The sequence below is a fragment of the Cricetulus griseus genome, chromosome 3 (genome assembly GCF_003668045.3).
Source record: "Cricetulus griseus strain 17A/GY chromosome 3, alternate assembly CriGri-PICRH-1.0, whole genome shotgun sequence".
Lineage (NCBI taxonomy): Eukaryota > Metazoa > Chordata > Mammalia > Rodentia > Cricetidae > Cricetulus > Cricetulus griseus.
In genome coordinates this window covers 56,873,072-56,899,159 of record NC_048596.1, presented here as the reverse complement: position 1 = coordinate 56,899,159, position 26,088 = coordinate 56,873,072, and the positions used below count along the sequence as shown (strand labels likewise).

At 47.6% G+C, this 26,088-nt stretch overlaps 2 protein-coding genes across 9 annotated transcripts in view; both read right to left on the bottom strand.

Moving 5' to 3' along the window:
• Cttn (cortactin) overlaps positions 1–4,066 on the bottom strand; it is a 33,159-nt gene extending 29,093 nt beyond the window's left edge. For all 3 annotated transcript variants that reach the window (XM_027408813.2, XM_027408814.2, XM_027408815.2), the window contains exons 1-2: positions 3,949–4,066; positions 539–623 (exon numbers count right to left, since the gene is read on the bottom strand). The gene's annotated coding sequence lies outside the window, so the exon portion shown is untranslated. The remainder of the gene's footprint in view (positions 1–538; positions 624–3,948) is intronic.
• A 7,013-nt stretch (positions 4,067–11,079) lies between these two features.
• Ppfia1 (PTPRF interacting protein alpha 1) overlaps positions 11,080–26,088 on the bottom strand; it is an 84,981-nt gene continuing 69,972 nt past the window's right edge. For 2 of the 6 annotated variants that reach the window (XM_027408806.2, XM_027408805.2), the window contains exons 22-29: positions 24,816–24,878; positions 20,191–20,366; positions 20,003–20,100; positions 17,577–17,752; positions 16,774–16,842; positions 15,073–15,238; positions 13,222–13,292; positions 11,080–12,326 (exon numbers count right to left, since the gene is read on the bottom strand). In XM_027408806.2, the coding sequence (XP_027264607.1) occupies positions 13,234–13,292; positions 15,073–15,238; positions 16,774–16,842; positions 17,577–17,752; positions 20,003–20,100; positions 20,191–20,366; positions 24,816–24,878 (807 nt within the window). In that variant the 3' untranslated portion in view covers positions 11,080–12,326; positions 13,222–13,233. Of the gene's footprint in view, positions 12,327–13,221; positions 13,293–15,072; positions 15,239–16,773; positions 16,843–17,576; positions 17,753–20,002; positions 20,101–20,190; positions 20,370–24,815; positions 24,879–26,088 lie in introns of all 6 variants that reach the window. The other 4 variants (XM_027408808.2, XM_027408809.2, XM_027408810.2 and 1 more) reach the window with 4 other exon arrangements.

The window sequence follows — 26,088 nt, the reverse complement described above, 5'->3', positions numbered from 1 at the left end:
ACACTTGCGTGGTGAATGCTTTAACCACTGAGTCACCTCCCTAGCCCTTGACAGGATCTTAACATCAAGAGCCATGATGTAGAACACGTGGTTCTCTCCCTCCACCCTATAGGTCCCAGGGGTTGTGTTTAAACTATCAGGCTTGGCAGCAAACGCTTACCCACTGAGCCAATTCACCAGCCTCCCCCTTCTTTTTGGGGGCGGTGTCTCTTCAGTGAACCCAGAACTCGACAACTAGGCTAGCTGGTCAGAAAACTCCTGGATCTGTCTGTTGTTTTCCCACAGCACTTTGAAGACATGTGCCTTGTGCCTGGCTTTTACTTGGGTGCTGGGGATTCAAGCTCAGGTCCTTATGCTTGCATGGCAAGCATGTTACCCACTGCACCATCTTCCCAGTCCCTGGCATGAGATTTCTTTGAAAAGGTTTTTGTCACCTCCCCCAACCCCACCCCAAGTCTCTTTCTGCATGATCAGGAAGAGATCCCTACCCACACCTGACCCAGGAGAAAGCACACTGGATCCTTCACGAGACACAAACCTTTCTTTTTCACTGGGAGAGGCAGCTCACAGTCTATCTGAATCCAAGGAGAAATGTGCGGGCATCTGCGATGATCTGTGAACACCTGTGAAAGGAGACTGAGGCTCAGAACGTCTGTGCCAGGCTCTCTGGGCAACATCCCCTGTGAGACACTTTTAGAGAACCTCGGAGTCCCCAGCACATGGCATCAGCAGAAAGGAACACTGGCCTCTCACTAATCAGAGGTCTCAGCCCACAGGAACCAGAGGACCCAACAAACACAAAGACCCACACCTGCCACACATGTCCCCCGCATGCAACTGGAGGCTGTTGCCTCTGTGGTCAGCATGAGCCCTGCTCGATGTAAAGCTGGGATGTTTTATTTCTGGTCCACTCTAACTTATGAAGGTAGAAGGCAATGAAACTCTGTCACTGTGTTTAGAAACAGTAACAGAAGCCCGGCAAGGTGGCACATGCCTGTGACCCCACCTACGGCAGAGAGCCAGGCCAGCCCAAATCACAAAAGGAGAGCTTGTTTCAAAAAGCCAAAATGATGACCCAACACAAAGGAATACAAATGTGATCCCTAGGCTACACAAGACTCTAACACACACATACACACACACACACACACACACAGACACACACACACACACACACACCAACAATAACAACAAACACTATCATGGCTCAGCAGATAAAAGTGCTTGCTGCAGAGGCCTGATGACCTGAGTTTGAGCCCAGAACCCATGTGCAAAGCCAGATATGCAGCCAGTGAGAGGTAATACCAAGGTTGAGCCCAGGGTCTCACTCACACTCAACACTCTGCCGCCAAGCTATTTATAGTCATAAAAACAACCATTTGAAAAATAAACTTGTCTAAATAAATAAGGCCTTTGTGGCCCATCTCAAACACATGAAATCACTGAAATGAATATGATGGTTCTGACTGGAATTTGCTGATAACTTCTCCAGTGTTACAACAAGAACACAAGAAAGGATATATAAATTAAATAGATACACTGGATATTACCTGTGTGTGTGTGTGTGTGTGTGTGTGAGTGTGTGTGTGTGTGTGCGTGTGTAGCAACACATGTGCCATGGCATGCTTATGAAAGGAAGATAACCTGAATCTCTCCTGGATCACAGGGATTGAACTTAGGTTGTCAGGCTCAGTGGCAAGTGCCCTTTACCCACTAAGCCTTCTTTAAAAAAAAAAAAAAAAAAAAAAAAAAAGGCAAGAGCTTACAACTTGAACACAGCCCTCTGAGGGCTGAGGCAGAAGGATGGAGAGTTTGAGGCTAACCAGGCTACAGAATGAGGCCTGCCAAGAAACAAACAAGTGACAAGATGACCCATGGAAGAAGAAAGTGATTTTCAAACAATGGTTTCAGAATCCCTTACTAATCAATAGACCCAGTTACAGGATGAAGAAATCCACCATCCCGAGGCCCTGAACCCCATGATACCTACAGCACAACAGAGCAAAGATAACAGGATGGTGGCTAGGGCCAGGAGTAGTTGTAAAGAAGCCAACCACCCACCACCAGTGCCTACTGAGGCCTGCAGAGAGAGAATGCACCACCATGCCCAGGACAAGGAACAGGGACACAAAGAGGTAAGGGCACTAGGATGATGCTGAGTTACACCAGGTGCTTTCCCAACTAACAGGCCAAAGATCTGAAAGGCCATTAACAGTCCCTGGAATTTACAAGGTGTTAGAGGTACCACTTCACAATGCCTCAATTAAAGGTCAGCTCTAGGGCTGTGGCTGGAGCTGGGTAGAGAAGCTGTCTAGCAAGACCCAGGGTTCAATGCCAGCAGAAGAGGAAGCTTCGGGGAAAAGGCTCTATGGGTGATGGTACTCTAGTGGAGGGTCCATTTCTAGTTACTGGGGAGTTAGTACTAGAATCAGTTCTTCAACCCCAGCTCTGTATTCTCCTATGTCTGAAGTTCCCACTTAAGGCTGCTTCTCCCTTCTTCGAATTTCTGGTGAAAACCTTCTCAGCCAAATAGAGATGCAGTGTTGACTCAGGGCCTGAACTGGTGACTCACTCTGGGCGAGCCATGGGTCCTGAGGCGGGTGCTCAGATCCACAGCGGCCTGGCCCCTGGTGGACAGGAGGGCTGTCTGCATTGACTGTGGAGACCTACTGGATGGTGAGGATCTGCTGGATCAGGCTACTGACAAGGCCCAGGGCAGCCAGGTCAAACAACTAGGAAGGGCTGAAGCCTCACTTCACTGGGTACCAAATGGAATTCGTTCTCTCTGGCTGGAGAACCCCACCCCTAATACAGACCAAGAGAAACCAGGGGAACAGACCAGGCCCAAGCACCTCCACAGTGCCTGGGCACACACCCAGAAGGAGGAGGGGAGGCTGGATTCCAGGTTCCCTAACTCCAAGATGCAAGCAAGAAGCTTGGATTTCCACTGACCCCATTGCAAACTTCTCTCAGGTGTCCAGGCCAGTTCCCTGATACTGGCCTCACAGCCCAGCCCATTGGGCTGGACCTCAATCCTCCTAGGCCCTGGAACACTAGCTGCCCAGCCTGCCAACTTCCCACAAGCCCTCAGACACTCATAATTTCACTAGGTTCTGGAACTCCAGGCTCCTCGGGCTCAACAACTTCCCCCAGGCCCTGATCATTCTAGTAGATTCTAGAAACAAAGTCTCCCCACCCCCGTCAGCTTCTCCTTGCCCTCAGGTTTCCATTCCTTCCTTAGGTCTTAGTTAACACTGACTACCCCAGACCCCTAACTATGAACTCTGACCCAAGCCAGTTTCTCACCTCACCCCAGATCCTGGGATCCTGCCCTGGAACCCCAACCCCACCCCTTCCTTTATGCCCAGGAATCCTAGAGCCAACGTCCTGGCCCCGCCCCCCCTCAGAGCCCGGACCGCTCAGCACCCTGGCTACTCCACGGATGGCCGGACAACACAGCACTGGAGTCCGAAACACCCGATCCCCACCCCATACCTGGGTCCCCGACGCCCCCCATCCAGACCCTGCAACCCGGGACTTCGAACTTCCAATCCTAGCCTTGCACCCCGACCCCCAGATCCCAGCCTCGCACCCCAACCCCCCGATTCCGGCTCCACGCCGTGACACCTCCCGGTCTTGAACCCCAACCCCCGATCCTAGCTCTGCAACCCGGAGCCCCGAACCCCGATCCCGGCCCCGAAACCCAAGCCACAGCGCGAACACTTCGTCCTGGCCCTGAACCTTGGCTCCCGGATCCCTGGATCCTGACCCTGTACTCCTGGGCCCCAATCCCTGCCCCACACCCCGATCCCCCCCAGGTTTCCGGCCCTGACCCCCAGTCCCGGCCCCACACCCCGACCCCCTGTCCAGACCCTGCACCCTGACAACCCATCCCACCGCGTCTCTCGCCCCTTCGGCTGCTCTCTAGGACGCCCATCCCCCGCTCACCGCGCCAGCCAGGTCCGGCAGGCTCCCGCCGCGCCCCACCGCTCCCAGAGCCCGTTCACTTCCGGTTCCGCGGGGGCGGGGCTGCATCCGGGGCCACGAGAGACCCCGCCTCGTCCCGGGCAGGCCCCGCCCCATGTTCCTATCCCTGCTTCCAGATCCTGGACGCAGGCGTCAGACAGGCGGCTGCGAAGTCAGTCAGCTGCTGGGAGCTGACTTAGAAACCCCCTGCCATTCCCTGTTCAACACATTCATCCTCAGTCCACCCATCCTCCACCGTGCAACTCTCCACCCATGCATGCATCTGCACAGCATCATCTACCCACCCATCCACAATCTGTCCTGCCCATCTACCCACTCGTCTACCATCCATTTGTTCATCCATTCCTCCATCTAGCCACATCTTAGTTAGGGTTCCTATTGCTGTGATTTAGAAAAACAAAACAACAAACAAAATACTAACTAAAAGAAACTTGGGCCGGGCGTTGGTGGCGCACGCCTTTAATCCCAGCACTCGGGAGTCAGAGGCAGGTGGATCTCTGTGAGTTCGAGACCAGCCTGGTCTACAAGAGCTAGTTCCAGGACAGCCTTCAAAGCCACAGAGAAACCCTGTCTCGAAACCCACCCACCCACCCCCCAAAAAAAAGAAACTTGGAGAGGAAAAAGGCTTATTTGGCTCATAAATTATAGTCCTTCACTGAGGGAAGTCAGGACAGGAACTCAAGTAGGGCAGGAACTAAAGCAGAGACCATGGAGGAGTGCTTCTTACTGGCTTGCTCAGTCTGCCTTCTTACACATCCTAGGACCACCTGCTCAGGAGTGGCACCTCCCCCTGAAGTGGGCTGGGTGCCTCCACATCAATCACTAAACAAGAAAATGCCCCCACAGACTTGCCTACAGGCCAATCTGATGGAGGCAACTCGTCAACTGAGGTTCCCTCTTCCCATGGGACTTTGGATTGTGTCAAGTTGACAAAAACCAACCAGCATGTCACCTATACACCTGCCTGTCAACCATCCATCTACCTGTCTGTCCATCCACTCATCCATCTGTTCTAGTTGGTATTAACTGTCAACTTGACATAGCATAGAATCACATTTGTTTTTTTTTTTAAAGTCTCAAATGAGTATTTGTCTTACTCATGTTCCTCTGTGGGACATAATTGTCTTAACTGACATAGGAGGGCCAGCCCACTGTGGTGGCCTGTCCCTAGGCAGGTGCTCCTGGACTGTATAACAAAGCTAGCTAATAAGGCAGGGGCTGCTGGATCTCTATCATTTAGAGGCCAGTCTGGTCCAGGAAACTCTCTCTCTCTCTCTCTCTCTCTCTCTCTCTCTCTCTCTCTCTCTCTCTCTCTCTCTCTCTCCTCTTCTCTCCTCTCCTCCAGAAGCAAGAGGAGCAGGAGGAGGAGAGAGAAGGTTAGGGATGTAATTCAGTGATAGAGTGCTTGTATAGTATGCACAAGGCCCTGGTACCAACCCTGGCACTACAAGGGAGAAAAAAGCTAATGTGTAAAATTTGAGGGTAGACCAGGGAGGAAAAAGACATGTCAGGTGTCAGAGAACCCGTGTGTGCAGGCACACATGTGTAGGTGTGCATTCAAGTGAGTGAGCATGCATACCAAGGTCAAATGGCAACTTCTGTCATTTCCTCAGGATGGTCACCCACTTTTTTTGAGACAGGGTCTCTCACTGGCCTGCAGATCACCCATTAGGCTAAGCTAGCTGGCCAGCAAGCCCCAGGAATACTCCTGCCTCTGCCTCTCTGGTGCTGGGATTACAAATGTACACCACTCCACCCACCATTATCCCCTTGTTCCTGAGGATCACACTCAGGTCCTCATGCTTGCACAGCAAACACTGTCTAAGCCATCTCCCAAGCATTAGGTATTTGGTTTTAAAATAAAAACATGATCTCATACATTTTGTTAAAACTACAGGGCATCATTTATACCAAATACCTGAAGTGTGCCCAACAGGTGGGACTAGACATTAAACTAGAGTTATTCAAGCTACGTTTCATGCCCCCAAGCTGAAAAGTCAAGCTTTGTGTCTAAATCAGGAACAGCGGTGGGTGCCTGAGTCCCTGTGCTGAGACAGGAAGATGGATTCTGCCTGGGCACCATGATGAGAGCTCACCTCAAAACCAGATACTTATTTACCCTTGTAAGAAAAGACATAACGGCCAAAATAGGTCACTTCCAAGTCCTATAAAGAACCCCTCTTGCTTTAATTGTCACAAAGGAGCAGCTCAGACTCAGGTGTGCAGGTCAGTTAGATGGTTCAATGAGTAAAGGTGCTGACACCCTGAGTTCAATGCCCTGGACTCACATGTAGTAAAATGAGTGGTTTGAAGTGTGTCTTGGTTTCTTCTCTGCCTGGGGTACAGCACCGCAAAACTACCACCAAACAGGCAAACAACAGCCCTTCCCCTCTGCCCCAAAGAACTACCCACTGGACAAAATGAAGTGTTCCTACATTCTAGACTCACAAAACAAAGCCAATTAAGAGTTATCAGTTAGTTCTTAATTTTCCCCTTTTAATAATTCCTAAAAGCCTGAGGTCAGAAGAACCAGTGAAGCATCATCTTCTGGACATGACAGAACTCCTGTACCCACAAGGTCACAATAGCCCTGGTTGCCTGCACAAGTTAAGCCAGTCAACATTCCAGAACTGAGTAGGGACAGGCTCCCATCATGAGATAAGGAGCTATCAGCAGTTGATGGCTGCTGTTTTCTTTGATGGTGTAGTTCCTGGTAGGTCGAAGAACCACCAGCCATCTGTCTAGCCATGTATCCACCTATGCGGCCCACAGTTCATCTCTTTACCTCCCTAGTGCTGGGATTCCCAGTGCACACCACCATTTGGCTTGTGTGGGTGCTGGGGTTTGAACTCGAGCCCTCCAGTTTGCCCTGTAATCACCACTGGCAAAGCCTTCTCCCAGCCACATTGATTTTACCTGACTCAATAATGAATAAAATAGCAAGAATTTCAACTTCTCAAAGGAGAAGCGGAAGTGATGCAGATTTATAGGTCTGCATCTGTCTGTCTTCAGGGCACAGCCCCAGTGAAACCAGATTCCAGGAAGGAATCAGGGGTCCTGGAATGCAGGAGAACAAGGAGAGGCAGTGCACAGTAGTTCCGAGCCTCTGAAGGAGTCAACCCTGAAGATACCTGGCTCTTAGCCTACTGACACTGATGTCAGCTCCTGGACCAATTGTCATCTGAAGTTGTTAACCCAGGCTTGGTGGTGCAGGCCTGTGACTCTAGTCTTGGCAAGACTGAGGCAGGAAGACAACAGTTCTAGGCCAGCCTGGGCAACATAGCCAGTCCTGTTTCAAAAAACTAAAACATGGGCTTGTGGTGATATTTTGTTTGTGATCTAACAAATAAAACTTGCCCGAAGATCAGAGTGCAGAACTAGCCACACTAGCTAGCCATAGACACTGGGCAGTGGTGGTACACACCTTTAATCCCAGAACTCAGGAGGCAGAGGCAAGTGTATCTTTGTGAGTTCAAGGCCACCCTGGGCTATATGAGATTGATCCAATCTAAAAAAGAAACAGAGCCAGATGGGGGTAGCTCACACCTTTAACTCTAGTACTAGGGAGGTGGAGACAGGATAAGGCTGGGGGAAGAGAAGAATATAAGACAGGAGACAGGAGCTCATGGCATCCAGTCTGAGGATTCCTAGAGACAGAATTGCTCCTTTGGTCTGAGGATTTGGTCTCTCTAACTAGCCAGGAAGTGATGGATGGTGCACACCTTTAATCCCAGCAATCGGGAGGCAGAGGCAGGCGGTTCTCTGTGAGTTTGAGGCCAGCCTGGTCTACAGAGTTGAGTTCCAGGACAGGTTCCAAAGCTACAGAGAAACCTCCAAAAACAAACAAACAAGAAAGGAAAACCCTTGCTGAAGAGTGATTAAGAACATTAGCTAGTCTTCTAGAGGTCCTGAGTTCAATTCCCAGCAACCACATGATGGCTCACAATCATCTGTATCAAGTCCTGGTGCCTTCTTCTGGCCTGCAAGGGATACATGCAGACAGAACACTGTATACATAATGAATAAATCTTTAAAAAAAATCTTTCTTGTGGCTGACTCCTTTACTTCTCTGACTTTTCATCATTCACCCCAATATCGGACCTGGGTGTTTTGTTTGTTTGTTTTATTAAGACCTAGTATAACTCATGCTACATGGTCCAGGAATGGTAGCACACATCTTTAATTCCTTTTTGAGAAACAGAGGCAAGTGAATCTCTGAGTTTGAAGCCAGTCTGATCCACATAGCAAGTTCCAGGACACTAGGGTGTGTAGAAAGACCCTGTCTTAAAACACACACACACACACACACACAGAAATGCTGGGTTTGTTGTGACTTGTTCTTGTGACAACAGAGGAAGTCAGAGCCCCTCCACCACCATCCCGGCCAAAGGAAGGCTGGGAAGGATATATCAGTCCCTATACCAGAAAACCAATCCTGGGAGGAAATAGTGGCTTTTGAAGCCAAATGTCATGTAAATCTATAAACCAAGCACTCAGGAGGCCAAGGCAAGACTGCCTAGAATCCAAGTCCAGCCTGAACTACACAGCAAGACCCTGTCCCATAACAAACAAAATACAATTCTGGCATGGTGTCTAACCTTGTAACTCCAAATTGAAGGCTAACCAGGGCTACCTAAATTCTGGGCCAGATGGGTTTACACAGAATGTCTCAAAAACAAAACGAAAAATGTGTGGAACATTATTATTATTATTATTTTGGTTTTTTCAAGACAGGGTTTCTCTGTGGCTTTGGAGGCTGGCTGTCCTGGAACTAGCTCTTGTAGACCAGGCTGGTCTCGAACTCACAGAGATCCGCCGCCTGCCTCTGCCTCCCGAGTGCTGGGACTAAAGGTGTGCGCCACCGACGCCTGGCTGTGGAACATTATTTTAAGATGTTTATTTATGCTGTGGAATATTTAATGATGCAAAGACATATTGCATTCTTTTTAATCATTTTTATTTTATGTGCATTGATGTTCTGCCTGCATGTATGTCTTCATGAGAGTGTCTGATCCCTTGTAACTGGTTATAGACAGTTGTTGAGCTGCCATGTGGGTACTGGGAATTGAACCCAGGTCCTCTGGAAGAGCAGCCAGTGCTCTTAACCGCTGAGCCATCTCTCCAGCCCTGGTAGTGAACACTTATACATACAGCACTCAGGAGGCAGAGGCAGGAAGATCTGAGTTTGAGCCCAGCCTGGTCTAAAGAGTGAGTTCTAGGAGAGCCAGAGGGTATAGAGATTCTCAAAAAAAAAAAAAAAAAAAAAAAAAAAAAAAAAAAAAAAAAAAAAAAAAAAAAAAAAAAAAGGTGTGTGTGTGTGGTACATCCAAACCCATAATTACCTTGAAAGTATATGCTGGGACACAGGCTAAGAAATCTGTGGGTAGTTTTATTCCAGTGTTGCCTGGTTGTTTTTGTTTACTCTATGTTTGGATGTGATGCATGTGTGTGCTGGTACCCTCAGAGGCCAGAAGAGGGTGTCAGATCCCTCAAGCTGGAGTTACAGATGGTTGTAAGTTTTTTGACATGGGTGCTGGGAACCAAATTTGGGTCCTGTTCACTGCTGACCAGCTCTCCAGCCCCTGGAAGGGATATTTTCTGTCCTTGTGTGGTCTTTTGCTGTTCGCTGTGGCATACACCAGACCTCCTGGCCTCTAAGATTTCAGGGAGCCTTCTGTCTCATCAAGAGGCAGTAGTATTACAGATGTGTACTACCCTATCTGGCTAGGTCCGTACTTTTGCCCACTGACCATCTCCTGTCCTTATTTATTTTTTTAGATAGTTTCTATTGTGGCTCAAGGCTGGTTCAGTAATGGGAGGGGTCATGAGTGTGGCACCACCCAAATTACACCAGGGATGTTTGCAGTCCCCATTCTTGACAAGGGTGACACAGAGCAAGGCAGCACGAAGCAGTGTCCTTGGAAAGGAAAATGCTACAATCATTTGTTTTATTTCTCAAATATTTCTCAATTATCACCATCAATAAAACCAAGGAGCCCAGGAACCTTTTTAATGTGTTAATGTTTTGCCTGTATGCATCTCTGTGTACTATTTTATGTATCTGTGCTGGAGGTGGTCAGAAGCAGGCACCAGAACCTCTGGAACTAGAGTTGGATGGTTGTGAACTATGGTTGTGAACTATGATGTGGGTGCTGGATATTGAACCCAGGTCCTCTGGAAGAGAAGTAAGTGCTCAGTTGCTGAGGTACCTTTCCAGATGGTGTACCTGGGAGCTCTGGGATTACACATAAACACACCACCATGTTCTGCTTTTTATGTGGAGTCTGGGAACCTAAACTCAGGTCCTTGTGCTTGCAAGGCAAGCACTTTATCTACTATGCCATCTCCCTGGCCCCTACTGTCACCTCCAGCAAATAAGGTTTTGTAAGCCTGTGGCACAGATCAGGAGGTAGGCTGTAAACAGAAGGCAGTGCACACAAGTGCAGCAGTGCTGGGGAAGGGCAGGAAGATCCTAATCTATACCCCTGTGGACATGTCCCAGGAAGGTAGTTGGTCTTGAAGGGACACAACTTTCAGAAGGAAAAATCAGGTGGGCAATGGTCCCAGAACTGCCTGAGGTGAATCTGGTGGGGAATGACTCTGGGGCTGCCTGGTGTGGCCACTGTGAGGCTAGGCTAGCCCCTCATTATTGCCATTCTTTCTTCCCAGGTATCCACTTCTAGTCCTAAGCACAGTTGGGGATGGGGACAGCTCTAAAGCCTTGGGCCTGTCCTTTCCCTTTGTCTGTCCCCTGGGCCAAAGCTATCATAGTCAAGTCTCCTCAGCCAGAAGGGACAAATCCCTGCTGACAACACAGAGGGGCAGGAGGACAGGGCCACATTAGGAAGGCAGCAGAGCTGAGGAGCAGTGGGGAACAGCCCATAAAGGTATGTATGTCTTGGCTACCAAATGGGGCCTAGATGGGGGCCCCTCCAGCCTTAGATGACTTAAGGGACCCCTCTCCTGCCTCACTGTCTGAAGCCCCCACCTCTGTCCTGGGGTTCCCCAGACCATTCCAGCCCTGTGCCATCTCCCACTCTCCAACTTCAGAAGAGTGCAAGGCAGTCGACGCTTGCTCACCGAATTCTTAACTGGCAGTGGAAAATGCTGGGGACTTTATTGAAAAAAAGCAATAAATAACACTGTGATAAAAACAGTTCAGAAGATGACTGCACAGACTTTGTTATGTAATCGGAAGGGTCACAAACGATTAACAGAAAAACAGAACAACCAATCGTCCAGATGAATTAAAAGTAGAGAGCAAATATAAAAGCCTCTCCCACATCAGCTACACAATAAATACGCGCATGTCTGCCTGAGCCCTGTGGCTTAACTCATCAGAGTCAGTCAAGAGGCTGTCAAGACAGCTATGAGTGTACAGCTAGTTCCACCCTTAAGACATTTACAAATAAATGTAAAAAGACAGTTTATACAAGAAAAATAAGGCCTTTATTGGAGTTGCAGGCTGCCCGCTCAGCTGAGGTGTCTTGCTTTCACCTGCTCTGCCCCAGTCAGGAAATGAGCACCTGCCCCATGATTGGTCCTTGAAGAGTGTGGAGGGAGGCAGCTGCAAGGCTCTATCAGCTGCTCAGTCTGATGGTGACCAGCCACCCTGCTCCTGTAGAGTGCTGCTCCCAGCTCAAGGCCCTGCTCAGCCTCTGAAGATAATCGACCCATGTCCAGAGCAGGGCCAGGGATGTGGCCAGGGGTAAAGGCTGTTCACAGAATCCTGACCATCTGTCCCAAGCCTAATGGAAGCTGAGATTTCATGTAGAAAAAGTACAGTTAAGGTCAGTCATTAAAACACGACAGAAAGACGTCTGGAAATAAAGTCTGCTTGTTTCAGAGTGATTGTTGCAGAGCTGGGTAGAAGAGAACGCACATGGCTTGTATCATGATGACTTTATAAACGTAGCAAAATCCTTTCTTCTGTCGGGTTCATCATTAAAAAATTAAACAGGAATAATTACAGTAAATGCATAATTTACAAAAGCCCTATATTTGCTCAGATTTACACACAAGCATTACAGTACATTCATTTAAAAGACTAAAATTAGGTATAAGAACATGAATTGACTCAAAAGGATATTTATAGCTTGGATATACATGAAAGAGTAAGTAACTATATAAATGAGGAAGTGTAAGTTTACATAAATATAAGAAACAGTCAATTCTAAAATATTTTCTCTATGGTATTTGTGATTTTTTCCCCCACAAGTTTAAAAACTCTGTAATAAAATATCTTGGGTCCATATAGCGAGTGTTGCCAGATGGGGCTCCACCGAGCTCTGCACCGTCTCTGCCGTGGCGTCGTCATCTGTAGAAGTAGTGTGGGTAAACTGGAAGCAAGCACAGATACTTCCTCTCAGCAAACACTGGCCACACAGGGCCACCCCACAGCCACCAGTTACCTATGCCCAGTCCCCAAGTATAAGTCTCAGGATACTAATTAAAAACAGAAGCCAACAACAACAAAAGCAATCCCAGATCCCAGTAGGATAGCACTCCTGGAAAAAGGGGGCTCAAGAGCAAAGAGACATGAGGGAGTCCTGGGCCTAGGGGGCACCCACCCTTAAGAGTGGCTCTGGAGCACTGGACACAGCTGAGCTCGGCCATGCAGCTGTATGGCTCAACAGCAGCTTTCTAGACTGAGCCATGGTATCACATCATCAGCCACCTGATGACTAAACAGCACAATAGATGCCACACATGGTATGATACATTTGAGCAGCTGAAAGAGTCACACCAGTGTAGAGGACTGTTTTCACCCTTGCCCCCTCCATGACTTCAGTTGACACCTAGGGTGAGAGAGCATAAGAAAGTCTGCAGAGCTTGAGAGGTAGCTCAACAGTTAAGACACTGGCTGCTCCTGCAGAAGAACTGAGTTCTGTTCCCAGCACCCACATCAGGCTGCTCATAACTGTCTCTAACTCCAGCTCTAAGGGATCTGATGTCCTCTTTTGGACTCTTCGGCACCTGTACTCACACATGCATACACAGAATGGGAGGGCGGAAAGGAGGGAGGGAGGAAGAAAGGGAGGAAGATGTTTCAGTTTCTGTGGTCACTGTCTACCATAGCACCTGTGTGGTGCCAAGTGTCAGGAGCTGTATTCTTTCAGTTCCCAAACAACTGAGGTTGGCTCTCATGGTCCAAAGTTGCCAAAGCCAGGTGGACATGAAGTGCCCCACCTGCGCTGTACTGGGGACATCTGGGAACAGCAGCTCTCTACTCACCAGCAGGAGGCTCTAGCAGGAGTAAGTCCTGACTGTGGCAGAGTCCAGCCTCTGTGCTCCGGACACACTACCTGTTTCCACAGCCATGGAAGGAAGCGTGCAAACACATCATGCAGTTAGTGTTAAACATCACACAAGGGGACAAAAAAGATATTACACACCTGACAAGACTTCCCAAGTGATAGGAGGATAGCCTGCTGTGGGAAGGGGCCAGTCAAGATCACCAAGGTGGTGGTCAGGAGGCTACTTTTCAGGGCCCAGGAACTGGCAGCTAACTCAGAAACAGCAATGGGCAAGCAACACAAACACAACATCAGTCATCCATGTACATGAGTGACAACTATGAAAGAAACCACCATGTTTCTCTTGAGACTACACCACGAGTCTTTTGCCAGAATATTGCACCTCCAAGAAGCCAGAGGTATATGTACCCCAGCCCCAAGAAACTCCTAAGGCAGACGGCTCCATGAAAGAGCAGGATGACCAAGACAGTGGCTTCTCTTAGGAAACCAATATTCAGACTCAGTTTCCATTAGAAACCATGGAAACTGCTGAACTGATGATTATTATTTAACAAATTGCCAGCACGGCTTAAGATGGGCCTGTGTACAGAGAGGAGGCTAAGTTCTCATAGCCACATCCTCAGAGCCACTGGGACAGCTGACTTAAGGGGAAATGCTTGCCATGTACACTGCATCTATCTCACCTTCCCTCCTCAAAAGAAGACCTCAGCACAGCTGGTGGCCATGTGAGAGGAGAGAAAGCCACGTCCACACCCTAGACTCCTACAGCTCTTTCCAGGCTGCCTTTTCTCTAAGCTCCCATTCTTAAAGCATTAGTGCTTGACTAAGAAGTATGGTTCAGAACAAGGAAAGCCTGTATGCGCCCATTTAGCCAGAGCCAGGCTGGCATACTGGCTCTCATGAAGTTGCTGACTGGACCTTCCCCTGTAAGCACAATACTGAACCATGGCCAAACCAGCCAGAGCTTTCTACCTTATGTGCTTTCTAGGAGTCCAGCCCAGCAAAGCTTTGCTCATGTCCCTGTCTCTGGTTTGTGCAGTGAGAGCAAGAATCCCAGCAGACCAGCAGCTAACCCACCACCTGCACCAGCAAGGAGGTGCACCCTGACTGACAGGGCTCAGGTTTGGCTGCTTCAAGTATACAATTATTGATTATCAAAACTTCCTCAGGAATGCATGGCACAGCCTGAGGACTTGCTCAAGAACAAGCCTGCTCAAGGTCATGTGTCCTCTAGCAGCAAGGTCCTAGGCAAACCTCATCTGACTTTTGTTACCTCCCAGAAGCTTTGGGTCCACTGTGTCAGCTGTGTCTGCCATTTCTGACTGGAACATTTAATAGACCCAACTAGTTCCAGACCATTTCCCCTGTCCTATAACAGGGGCATGTGTGGCTAACAAATAGCAGAAAAAGATGGAAACTGCACTATTTACAATTTACTTGGGCCAGGTGTTGTGGCTTATGTCTATAATTCCTCCAGCATTAGAGAAGCTGAGGCAGGAGGTTTACTGTGAATCTGAAGATGCCCTAGGTTACTACAGTAAGACCCTGTCTCAGGAGCAGGCTCTGTGGTCAGGGCTTTGGCAAAGTGACATACAGCAAGTGCACCTGTGCTGCCTGTCAGGTCTGATCTCACAGTATGGGTTCTACCCCGTCCCCCAAACAGACAGGATTTTCTTAGTTTCTGTTACTTTGGTTAATCTTGAGGAAACAACGTTAGGGGGTTAACTGAACAACAAATACACCTGAGCATGCAGCCTCACTCCAACGCCCCAGGTGCAGCCAGTGTGCACACTTCCCACACGTGGTGGTTGTAGGACCCACCACATACCATCCATTTGAACCTTCTTTGGCTGCATAGAGGGAGATGACATAGAGGAGGTGACCCGGAAGTTGGCAGGCAATGTCTCTGCAGAGCCAGAGGCCAGGCCTCGGATGTCCTTTGGTCTGAACTTCTTTCTCCATGAAGGTGCTCTCCTGAAGCTTTTATCATCATCCTGGCAAACCAAGGAGACAAGTGCCAACTGACAGTAAAAGTGGGCACCCAGCCAGGTCTGTGCTCTTCAGATGTTGCTGGACTCTGGCTTGTATGTAGCTAACCTTCCTGTTGACAGCACAACTGCCTGCCTAGTCCAGCTCTGCAGCAGAAAAGGACTGTGGAGACACTCCTCTGGCCACAGATGGAGAACTGAGGCCAGTCCTGGGCTGTGGCCCTTTTCATGCCTCACTGGTCATTCAAAAACCACCTCACACATGTCCTAGAATAGAAGTGGAGGAGACAAACTTTGTCCCCTGGAGAAGGGGAAAGGGTCACCATCCCCTGAGCAAATTAAGAATACGGGAAGAGGGGGGAGGAAGCTACAAAAGTGAGAAGGGAAGAAAAAGAAGGATGCAGAGGTCATGAGGAAGCAGAAATTTTGAGTCAGGTGTAGATTAGAAGAAAGGACATATGACAGGTAGGATTTTAGTTGGGGGAGTGGTAGAGGAGGAAGGGAGGGAGAAGGGAACTGGGATTGTCATGTAATTCAATCTTGTTTGTAATTCAAATTAAAAACAAACAAACAAACAAACAGCCACCTCACAAATGGGATGTCCAGACTAGGACCCAGGCAACAAAACCTCTTCAGAGACAGCTTCTGCTCTCTTTATCAAACTAGAGTTCTGTTCAAGGCCCAACAACAATAATCCTTACATGTGATGTCGTGGGGTTTGAGAGGGAAGAAATAACAGTTTTGAACAACATAATTCTCAGACACATCTTTCCCCAAAACACAGAGGCTCTGGGTTGGGACAGAATGACCAGTGATTCCCAGAATACAAGACACAGACACTGCTTCTGGGCTTCATCCAGTTTTATGACTTGACAACCATTTATGAGACATCAAAATCAACAGGAAGCCAGGCATATTGGGTACACTTGCAACCCCAGTTCTTCGAAGACACAATGCTGCAAGTTCAAGGTCACCTTTAGCTATATAGTAAGACAAGAGCCTTTCTCAAAACAAAAAAACAAAAAAAACCTTTAAGTTTTATTAAAACCATTCTTGCTAGGTGGTGGTGAGCACACCTTTAATTCCAGCACTCAGGGGGCAGAGGGGCAGAGGTGGGTGGATCTCGATGAGTTTGAGGACAGCAAAAGCTACACAGAAAAACCCTATCTTGAAAAATCAAAAAAAAAAAAAAAAAAAAAAAAAAAGCAAACAAAGTAACAACAAAACTCCATTCTTTTATTCTTTTCTGGGCTGAACATGCCCAATGACAGACAGTGTCAATGTGCTTAGCTTTCTCAACACCAGCATGTTTGTGCGAACGCACGCACGCACGCACGCACGCACGCACGCACGCACGCACGCACGCACGCACGCACACACACATTTTTAATGTATGTCCAAGCTCCTTAAGTAGCTTTTCCACATGGTTCTAATTATGACAGAACAGGGCCCATTCAGCACACATGTGGGCCAGGCTGGCTAGGTGGTGGACTTCCAGCCCTAACCAAAGGGAGAACAAGACCATCAGGCAGAGCACTCACCTCATCAAACCTCCGATCAGTCCCTGTGACCAAAAGGTTGTTGAACTCTCTTTCCAAGACAGCTCGAGCCTGCAACAGTGAAAGAGCCAACAAAGCCTCCATCAATTACTAGGAAGACTGGCATATTCCACTGCTGGGGACATCCTAATCTAATCTGTGGGTGGGCTTGAGGGGAAAGCCATAGTAAGTGCTATAGTTGGTGTTCTGTAGAGGAATGGAAATTCCACATTTTCAAATATGCCCATGAAGCAAAGAGAATTACATAAAACAATTACCATAGAAGCAAAATTAATAAAACTTTAAGTGGCACACTTAAAAATAAAAACATGAGCCAGGTGGTGGTGGCACACACCTTTGATCCCGGCACTTGGGAAGCAGAGGTAGGTGGATCTCTGTGAGTTCCAGGACAGCCAAGGTTGTTACACAGAGAAACCGTCTCAAAAACAAAACAAAACAAAACAAAAAAAAAGCAAAACAAACAAACAAAAACCCCAACAACTGCCAAAAGCATTAAAAAGTAAGTACGTGTGTGAGCCTCACTCTTACAAATACACACTGGAATGGAAGTTCTCCTTATTTTATTCTAAGTCCCTCAGGCTTGAAACAGAGAACATGAAGATGACAGTATAAGGCTAAGTCTCTGTTGACTCTGGACATTCCCTCACTAACAAGCTATAAAAAAAAAGCCTTCACTATCCATCCAATGTTAAGCTTTCCCTGAACTCAAGGTGACACGTGAGCTTGTGCAACCACAACTTCTGTAACACTGTGGCAGGGCACAGGCCTGACAGCTCTGGGGTCACCTGTGTATTCTGTGTTGGAATCTGTAACAACAGTGCCAGGGCACTGAAATCGAAAGTCTCGTCCAAGGCTAGAAGTGCTCCGTGAACACCGCTCTCTATTAGATTGTTGGCATATTCTTTAAGGCCAATCGACAGGATCCAGCGAATCACCCGGTCATTGCTCCAAACAAGCACATCTGCAAGAAAATAAAGTATATGATAGCCTCAGAAATGCTCTGCTCTGCCCTGCAGCACTGGAGAAAGGCTCCTGCTACAAATCCTGATCTTGAGCTCCTGAAACAGATCCAAGCCCCAGGGGTCAGCATCACAGATAGCACAGTCCTCACATAGGAATCCTATCCACACCACTTGAAGAACCCACCGGAACTGCTCCAGGGAACCCAGGAGAAAGACAGAACTCACTGGACTTCCAGAAACAGAATAGAATGACAGTCTATAAACCCAACGATCAAAGCAGATTCTTCCCATCAAAGACAGAGCCACCTCCATAGAGATGCTGGGCATCCCCACCTCCCTCCTCCATAAGGAACATACAATGACCTAGAAAACCAGGGTAGTGCTGAGGATACTCCCACCAGTCATCCAGCCTTAGTCTTCCAGGGTGTATTATGTGTACCCACATATCTTGCATTCAAACTTTTGTTCAGGTTAAACATTTTTTAATTTACTTCATGATGTGTCTTAGGGTTAGTATTGCTGTGATGAAACACCATGACCATAGCAACTTAGGGAGGAAAGGGTTTATTTGGCTTATTCTTCCACATCACTATTCATCATTGAAGGAAGTCAGGACAGGAACTCAAGCAGGGTAGGAACCCTGAGGCAGGAGCTAATGCTGAGGCCATGGAGCAATGCTGCTTACTGGCTTGCTCCCCCATGGCTTGCTGAGTCTGCTTTGTCATAGAACCCAGTACTACCACAATGGGTTGGCCCCCCCACATCAATCCTAATTAAGAAAATGCCCTTCAGGCTTACCTACAGCTGGATCTTATGAAACATTTTCGCAATTGAGGCTCCCTCTTCTCCAATGACTCTAGACTGTGTCAAGTTGAAGTAAAATGCTAGCCAGCACAAGACAAATATTTTCAATGTCTTTCCCATTTTATTTTCTTAAGACAGGGTCTCACAAACACGTATCACCAAGCCCTGTACTCATCACAGATGAACTGAAAGACATTCTCCAGAAACAGGCTCTGGAGGCCACACCTTGTGACAGGTACAGTACTCCATTAGCATTAATAGGTACCTAAAAATAGTCAGCCTAAAGATATGCCCAATCACTTCCAAAGACAGTTCCTGTCAAGTGTAGACAGACAGAGGGCCACTGAAAACAATGCAGTAGACTCAACACTCTATCCCTAGGTGCTGCTCTGGAAAAGAGCCCATTCTCAGATTCACAGTAACTCCACTGAGCAAACTACCCTCCAAATGTGCCATCTCAGGCAGTTTGTTTCTGCTTTTCTCTCTCTCTCTTTTTTATTTTAAACATGCCAGAGCTGAAGCATGGGCCCTCTGAGATGTGACACATTAGAGAAAGGCTCTACACTGAGCTATCCCTCACCACACAAACTCACTCACATGTGCACTCACACATGCTCATGAACACTGGGCTCACTCACACACATCTTTATCTCTATTTTTTCTGTGTATTTTGCTTTTCTTATTAAAACCAGTGCTTCTGGGGCTGTGGGAAGCAGCAAAGAGACTAGGGACAAAGACTTGAATAGCATCTAGTGTCCACTCAGCTCAGTACCATTGCTAAGATCACCAATGACCTCCTGACTTCTTTGTTTTGTTTTTCGAGACAGGGTTTCTCTGTAGCTTTGGAGCGGCACTTGCTCTGCAGACCAGGCTGGCCTCGAACTCACAGAGATCAGCGTGCCTCTGCCTCCTGAGAACTGTTAAAGGCATGCACAGCCACCACTCTAACATTCTCCTCAAGCCAGTAACTGTCTCCATCATTGGAGCTGCAGCAGGAAAGAAGGCCGTAGAGGAGAGCAGCCACCCTACAGCCTACAGGTGCAGGGCTGCTTCTGTATGCACCCCTCCCCCAGCCACACTGCTGCCCTCCAAGGGCTGACTGGGGCCTCTTGCCTTTCATCTGGGATCAAGACCCTCGAATACCCCACAGCCCTGCATTTCATACTTTTCCCAGTGAGTATGCAGCAGACACAGCTCCGTTCTGCATTTCTAAGTGTCAACATAGGACACCATATGACCAAAGGACAACTCCAATGTCACAGGAAAAACACCAGCATTGCAGACTGTGTACAGGCAAGCTCTCTATCATTCCTTTTCCTCCTTTCTCATGTTAGGCCAGTGCCTTCCCTAAAGCCTTCCAAGATGCTGCCTGGCAGATGCTCCACCCACTGAGGCTGGAACACTGGCTGCAGAAACCAGCACCACTGCTCAGACAGGGAGCTCACCTCTTGTCTCATTCTGACTTTCTTCTCTTTTTCTTTCCAGTTCTTTTCGGTCATAATTCAACCTTCTCAGGCACATAATTCCACACTGGAAACTGTTTCTGTTTACAGAGGCACAAAAACAGGTTATATGGAGCTGACAACAGGGCAAGCCTCAGGGCAGAGAGAAGGTGTAGCAAGTGCCCACTCACCTGTGAAAGCTGTCGACCATCTTCAGTTGCCCTCGTAGGTCTTTCTTGGTAAGGTGGTCCAGCATCCGGGCATCTACAAGGCACTCCATGAAGTAGCTTCGGTACTGCGGCAGGCCAAGGCTGGGCAGCCACTCGTTGCCAATCCACTCGTGGTTCATGTCCCCATATGCTAGCGTCTGCTTTTATAAGTGGGTGATGTTAGTTATGGACTTTGAATCTATGAAGACTGAACTAATGACAATACTGAGACTGCATACAAAAGGAGTCATTAAAAATCTAGGACTGGGGCTGGAGAGATGGCTCAGAGGTTAAGAGCACTGGCTGCTCTTCCAGAGGTCCTGAGTTCAATTCCCAGCAACCACATGATGGCTCACAACCATCTACAATGAGATCTGGTGCCCTCTTCTGGTGTGCATATATACATAGAAGCAGAATGGTGTATATATAGTAAATAAAATCTTTAAAAAAAAAAAAAACTAGGACTCACTGCTGAGTTAACCTATCTAATGAGCCACAAGAAAACCACAGTCAACTGCAGAGCCTCTTCTGAAATAGCTGTTAATGCAGCAACTAAGAATGAACACGACTCATGAACAAGTTTGAAGGATGGGTTCAACTTGATTCATTAAAATTCCCTCTGGCTGTTCTGATCTTGGTTTTTAACACTTTTTCCTAAATGAAATCTTTATTTAAAAAAAAAATCAGTAAAAGTTGATTAGTAAAATTTTTTTAAGAGACAATCAGGATTAAAAGAAGAAAAAGACAAATACACAATTACAAATAAGACTTAAACACTCCTTCCAAACAAAAACAGAAAGAGGATATGATCTAAAAACTATAGGAAAAGCAGCTTTTCCTTTAAAAGACTCAGCACAGTGAAGACCAAAGCAGCAGTATCAATCAACTTGACCTACTTATGTTTTCCATAATTCTCCACCTGACACTGGGATAGTTCCCTTCTTTTCCTTGAGAGGGTACTACCCTGCCAAAGATAAGATGCAGAGCCTCACACTCCATCCCACCAGCCCATGTGATCCTAGGCAGCCACCATCCTGAAGCATGGCACATGAAGCAACTTTCTAGGCTGAAGTGATCCTCCTGCTCAGCCTCCTAAGTAGTGGGTGACAGGTGCACAGCCCCCAAACCTCCAAAATCTCCCTGAGAACGTGCTTGGCTTGGTGTGGTGCCAAGACTGAACCAGGCCTCATATACACTAAGCACAGCTCCACTATAGAGCAACATCCCAGCTCAATATTTAACTTAGAAGTTAAATCACACAGTATTTTCTACCTCAGAAGAAAATGAATTAGAATCTATAATTCCAGTACTTATGAGGCAGGAGGACTGTTACAAGTTGGAGGTCAGCCTGGGATACAGGGCAAGACCCAGTTGTAAGGATAAACAGAAAGAAGGGAGAGAAAGAGGGGAGCCAGCAATTAGCCAAGTATGGGGGCATACTCCCATAGCTCCACCGACTCAACAGGCCAATATGGGATGAAGTTTGTTTTCAGTTTAAAGTTAGAGGATAGCCTGGGCAACACAGGAAGATTTTGTCTCAAAGGGATAACTAATAATGGCTAAAACATCTAAATATCCTCCAAACATTTGTAAATTAACATACTTCAAAACAACAGTGCAAGATTCTGTATTGCCAGCAAACCATCAACAACATACTAAGTAAGACCTGACATGGAAAGGCTTATTGTCATAGGAACATAGGCTGGAACAACATTTGGGGAAAAGAATGGGGAAATTTTGCCTACCAAGAAATTAGAAAAGCCTAATACTAAAAGGACACAGAAACACCATGTGAAAGGCTTCCTGCTTCACTGTGGAGCCTTCAACGCTCTGGGAATGGAGCACAGCACAGAGCACCCAAGCAGGGGAAGAACTGAATGCTTGTCCACAAGAAATCCAGATACATCCACACAACTTCCAGCACTGGCCCCCAGCACAATGCAAGAAGATACACAAAGCCTATGAGTAGGAAGGAAGACAGTTGGTCCTTTCATTCACAGAGGATAGGACCAACTGAGACAGAGAAGTTGCCACAACAGTCCCAGGGCTAAGACACAGGTTGTGCTAGGCAGCAAGAATAGGGACCCATTCCTACAGACTAATGACCATCTGGAAACCCAGGTTGAAAACATTTCTGGACTGGAGGGATGGCTCAGTTGTTAAGAGCACTGGCTGAGTTCAATTCCCAGCAACCACCCGGTGGCTCACAACCATCTATAATGGGATCTGATATCCTCTTCTGGCATAAAGGTCTGTATGCAGATAGAACACTTATATACATAATAAGTAAATCTTTAAAAAAATAATTTCTAATGCCATTAAACCCCTAAAAATGCAAAGCTGGCTAAACAGGTCTATGTTATGGAAATGAACATACTATAGGCACAGAGAGCAGGTGACTTAAGCTGGGGAATGAAGACAGCTCCCTCCACCTGTTCACCTGCTCCAGCCAAAAGATGAATCAGACCCAACAAGGACACTGAAGCTCTACTAGAAGAACCATTCTGCTACTGTCCTTAAGTACTCTGGGCCATCACGAGATCTCATTGTCTATCAGCACAGGGACCCTTAGCTATTTTCTGGTCTTCTGGCTCTGCCTGCTTTGACAGGCAGAATGAAGAACCTATAAAGAAAGGGCCCACTGAGGCAGCATCATCCCATCTGAGTGCTTCCCTATCACTCTATAGGAGTGATGCACGCCTATCATTCCTTTGTGGTAGCAGCTGCAGGGAGGGCTCAGTCCAGGGAGCCCTACTCTTCTCTTCTCCCAGGATGCTGATACAACCTAGAAAGGGAGCACACAGAGCCAGATGGTCTCGGAGATAGGAGAGCGCTGCACAGTAGTAACACAACCTAGACTAGAGCTCAGTGAAACTGGGGCTGCAAAGAATTAGGGCCATGGTCACACTACTTGCTGGTGGTTCTACAGTGTCCATGGGGCTGGCTGTCTTGTGGAGAGGCAGGTTGAGACCTCTGTCTTGAAAGCTCAGTTGGGAAGAGGATTGTGAGGGAGTGATGTGAGCCCCTTTATCACACTCTACTGCAAAGCGTGCTGCTCACAGGCTGCTGTTTACACAAAGAACTGGAGTATGTGAGACATACTGCAATCACCAGAAATTGCCCTGCTGACTACACTGACTGTCCATCCTGTAAGGTGCTGCTAGCCAGGCTTAATAATGAATGAGTTGATTGCTGAGTTGAGGCAGAGCCCACAGCAAGACCAGACCAGAGCTCATGTTCTTTTTCCTGCATCACTGGATATAGTGGGAGGCCACTGCCTTGTGGCCAGGAAAACTAAGAACAGCAATGAATGCTACTAGTAGGATCCAAGGAAGGAACAACGGTCATTCACCTAAGCTGCCCAAATGTGGAGATAGCAAAGCACTCAGGAAGAGCTCCTAGGGTGCTAAAGAACTGGTGGACTGAGAACATGAACACATGGAGAAGGCTCAGTGGGTAAAGGCACTTACCACCAAGCCTGAAAACAGAGTTCCATCCTTGGAACACACACTAGGGAAGGAGAAAAGTGACTTCCCCAAGTTGTTCTCTGACTTCACTATGGCATATGCACACAGACACATAGACACATAGACAAATACAAATAAATAAATGTAATAAAAACTTTAGCAAGAAAATGAAAACACCCATGAGACAAGAAGCCTCACTTCTGAGAATTCCCCTAATAAGATCTTTAAATGCACTCAGCATTAGGGCATCACTCAATAAAATACCAACACAGAGACACAGGAAAAGGAATCATGTCTTTCAGGTTTGCAAATTATTTCACAATTTTTCAAAGTCACTCCAGCAGGGAGTTATGTGCACAATCTTCTAAGGTGTGGACCCCAGTGTGAGGGACACCACATTAACAGAATTTGTGCTCATGAAGAGCCACTGCCAGGGCTCCTGTGAGAATGTTCAAAGTTGTCCATGAGGCGCTAGCAAGCCTGCTCTGTGATTCTCTAAAGCTTTCAAATCACTAGCCACACAGAGCAGACTGGGATGCTACAACATCCAGAAAGACAAGTCACAGGCTTCCCCACCCCAGATACTTTCTGTTGCCACACAATAAGTAAAGGTAGGTAGAGAAAGATGCCAACCTGAGCCCAGCTTCCCTCCTCGTCTTCCTGATGTTACATGGTTAGGAAAAGAACAAACTGTTAGTGTTTGTAAGCTATGGTAAGGCAAGCAAGCAAACAGAGACAACTGGATGTGTGAGCATGCTGGGGTCATAGCAGCATGCAGTCTGTGCAGAACCAGCAGCCTGGGGTTTTCATGCAAGGAACACACCATTTCCATGCTAGCATATCAGTAAGAGGCAAAAGCTGGGTTCCACTGTCATAGTGGAGTACTACACTGAGCTCTTTCCCCAGGGTGAATAAGTTCTATCTAAATGAGCATGTCTGCAACCTTAAGATCCTGGGGGGGGGGGGGGAAGCGTTACCTAAAACAAAACAAACTCTAGTTTGCACACTTAGCTTGATAACCCAAGGAGACACATCTCTGAAACAACTGAACATTAGCACTTTCATTCCCAACAGAAAGGCCAAAGCTCAAGCTGGTCTGACACAGCATGTGCCCTGCAAACGAAGGCTGCAGTGACTAACCGTTTGTGGTGTGACTGTGAGCGTTTCCATCTCTTCATGTGTCAACCAGACATTTCCTGTGGTCTAAGGTACCCAGTGCACCAGCCACATCCCGGGCCAGGAAAGCATGACAAAGAGGAGAGGGCACACACATAAACTTCAGGCACAGGAGCCTGAGGCAAAGGCCACTCTTCACAGAAAATGACAAAAAGCCACAGCAGCCCAGCCCTCCTGCCAACAGCTACAACTTGCCAGCAACTGGTCACAGAGCTAGGCTGCTATGCCCACCCCTGTGGTATGTTAATAAAGAAAGCCCACTTTAGATTTGTAGAAATATTTGCTCTCTCAGACCTCCATGCTCACTATCTTAAAACAGTCTCATTGGACTGGGCATGGGCTGAGTGACAGAGCTGCCTAGCAGGTGCAAGGCCCTGGGTTTGATTCCTGGCACTTCAAAAAAAAGCCCCTCCCACAAGCAGCTTCATTTCAACAGCAGCAGCAGGCCTCTCTTCCACTGAAGTACACCAGGTGACCAAGCCTGACAGGACAAAATTAACTGTACTGTGTCCCCACTGCACCCTTGTCAGAGCCACATAAGAGACCAAAATCCATATGCTTGTTGATATAAGCTCAAGGGCGAAATCTACGCCTATGCCTGATAGTGTAGAGGGAACACTTCCAAGCTAGCTGAACTGGTGGGAGCTCCCTGTCAGAGCACAGCTGAGGAAGACTTTGGAGGGGCTACAATGAACATGTCTTTCTGACATGAAACTCCCAGGGAACAGAAGGGACTGTGGCAACAAAAGCCATTCTCTGAGGAAAGAGCTCTGAGCCATAGCTGAAGACTGAAGCCCGGTGTTCATTCCACAGAGAATAGAAAAACCCCAACACTTTAAAGTAACTTTGAGCCCCAGAGTCAGCCTTAGGCTCTTGTAGAAAGTGTCTCAAAGGTACTGCAGGAGTTTCTCCAGAATCACCCAAGCTAAGTCCAAAGTATGGCCATGCCTGTCTTTCCCCTTTGGTTTTTGCAGGGGAAAAAAAGTGACATTGTCCACTGAGAAGAAAGTGAATTCTCTAGTGACCAGGATGCTGGGGGGCATTCCTCACTAGTGCCATCATTTGCATTCAGCAGGTTCCTCTAAGGTGCTCTGCAGAGCTAGAACTCCACAGAAAATGTAAGCAGCTCACTCCTCACACACTGCCTCCAAGTCCATGCCAGGGCAGAGTTCACAGGGAGGAGGAGGGGGGCTGGATTTTAATTCAGCTGCACAAGTCTGTCTGTTTTCCTTTGTTC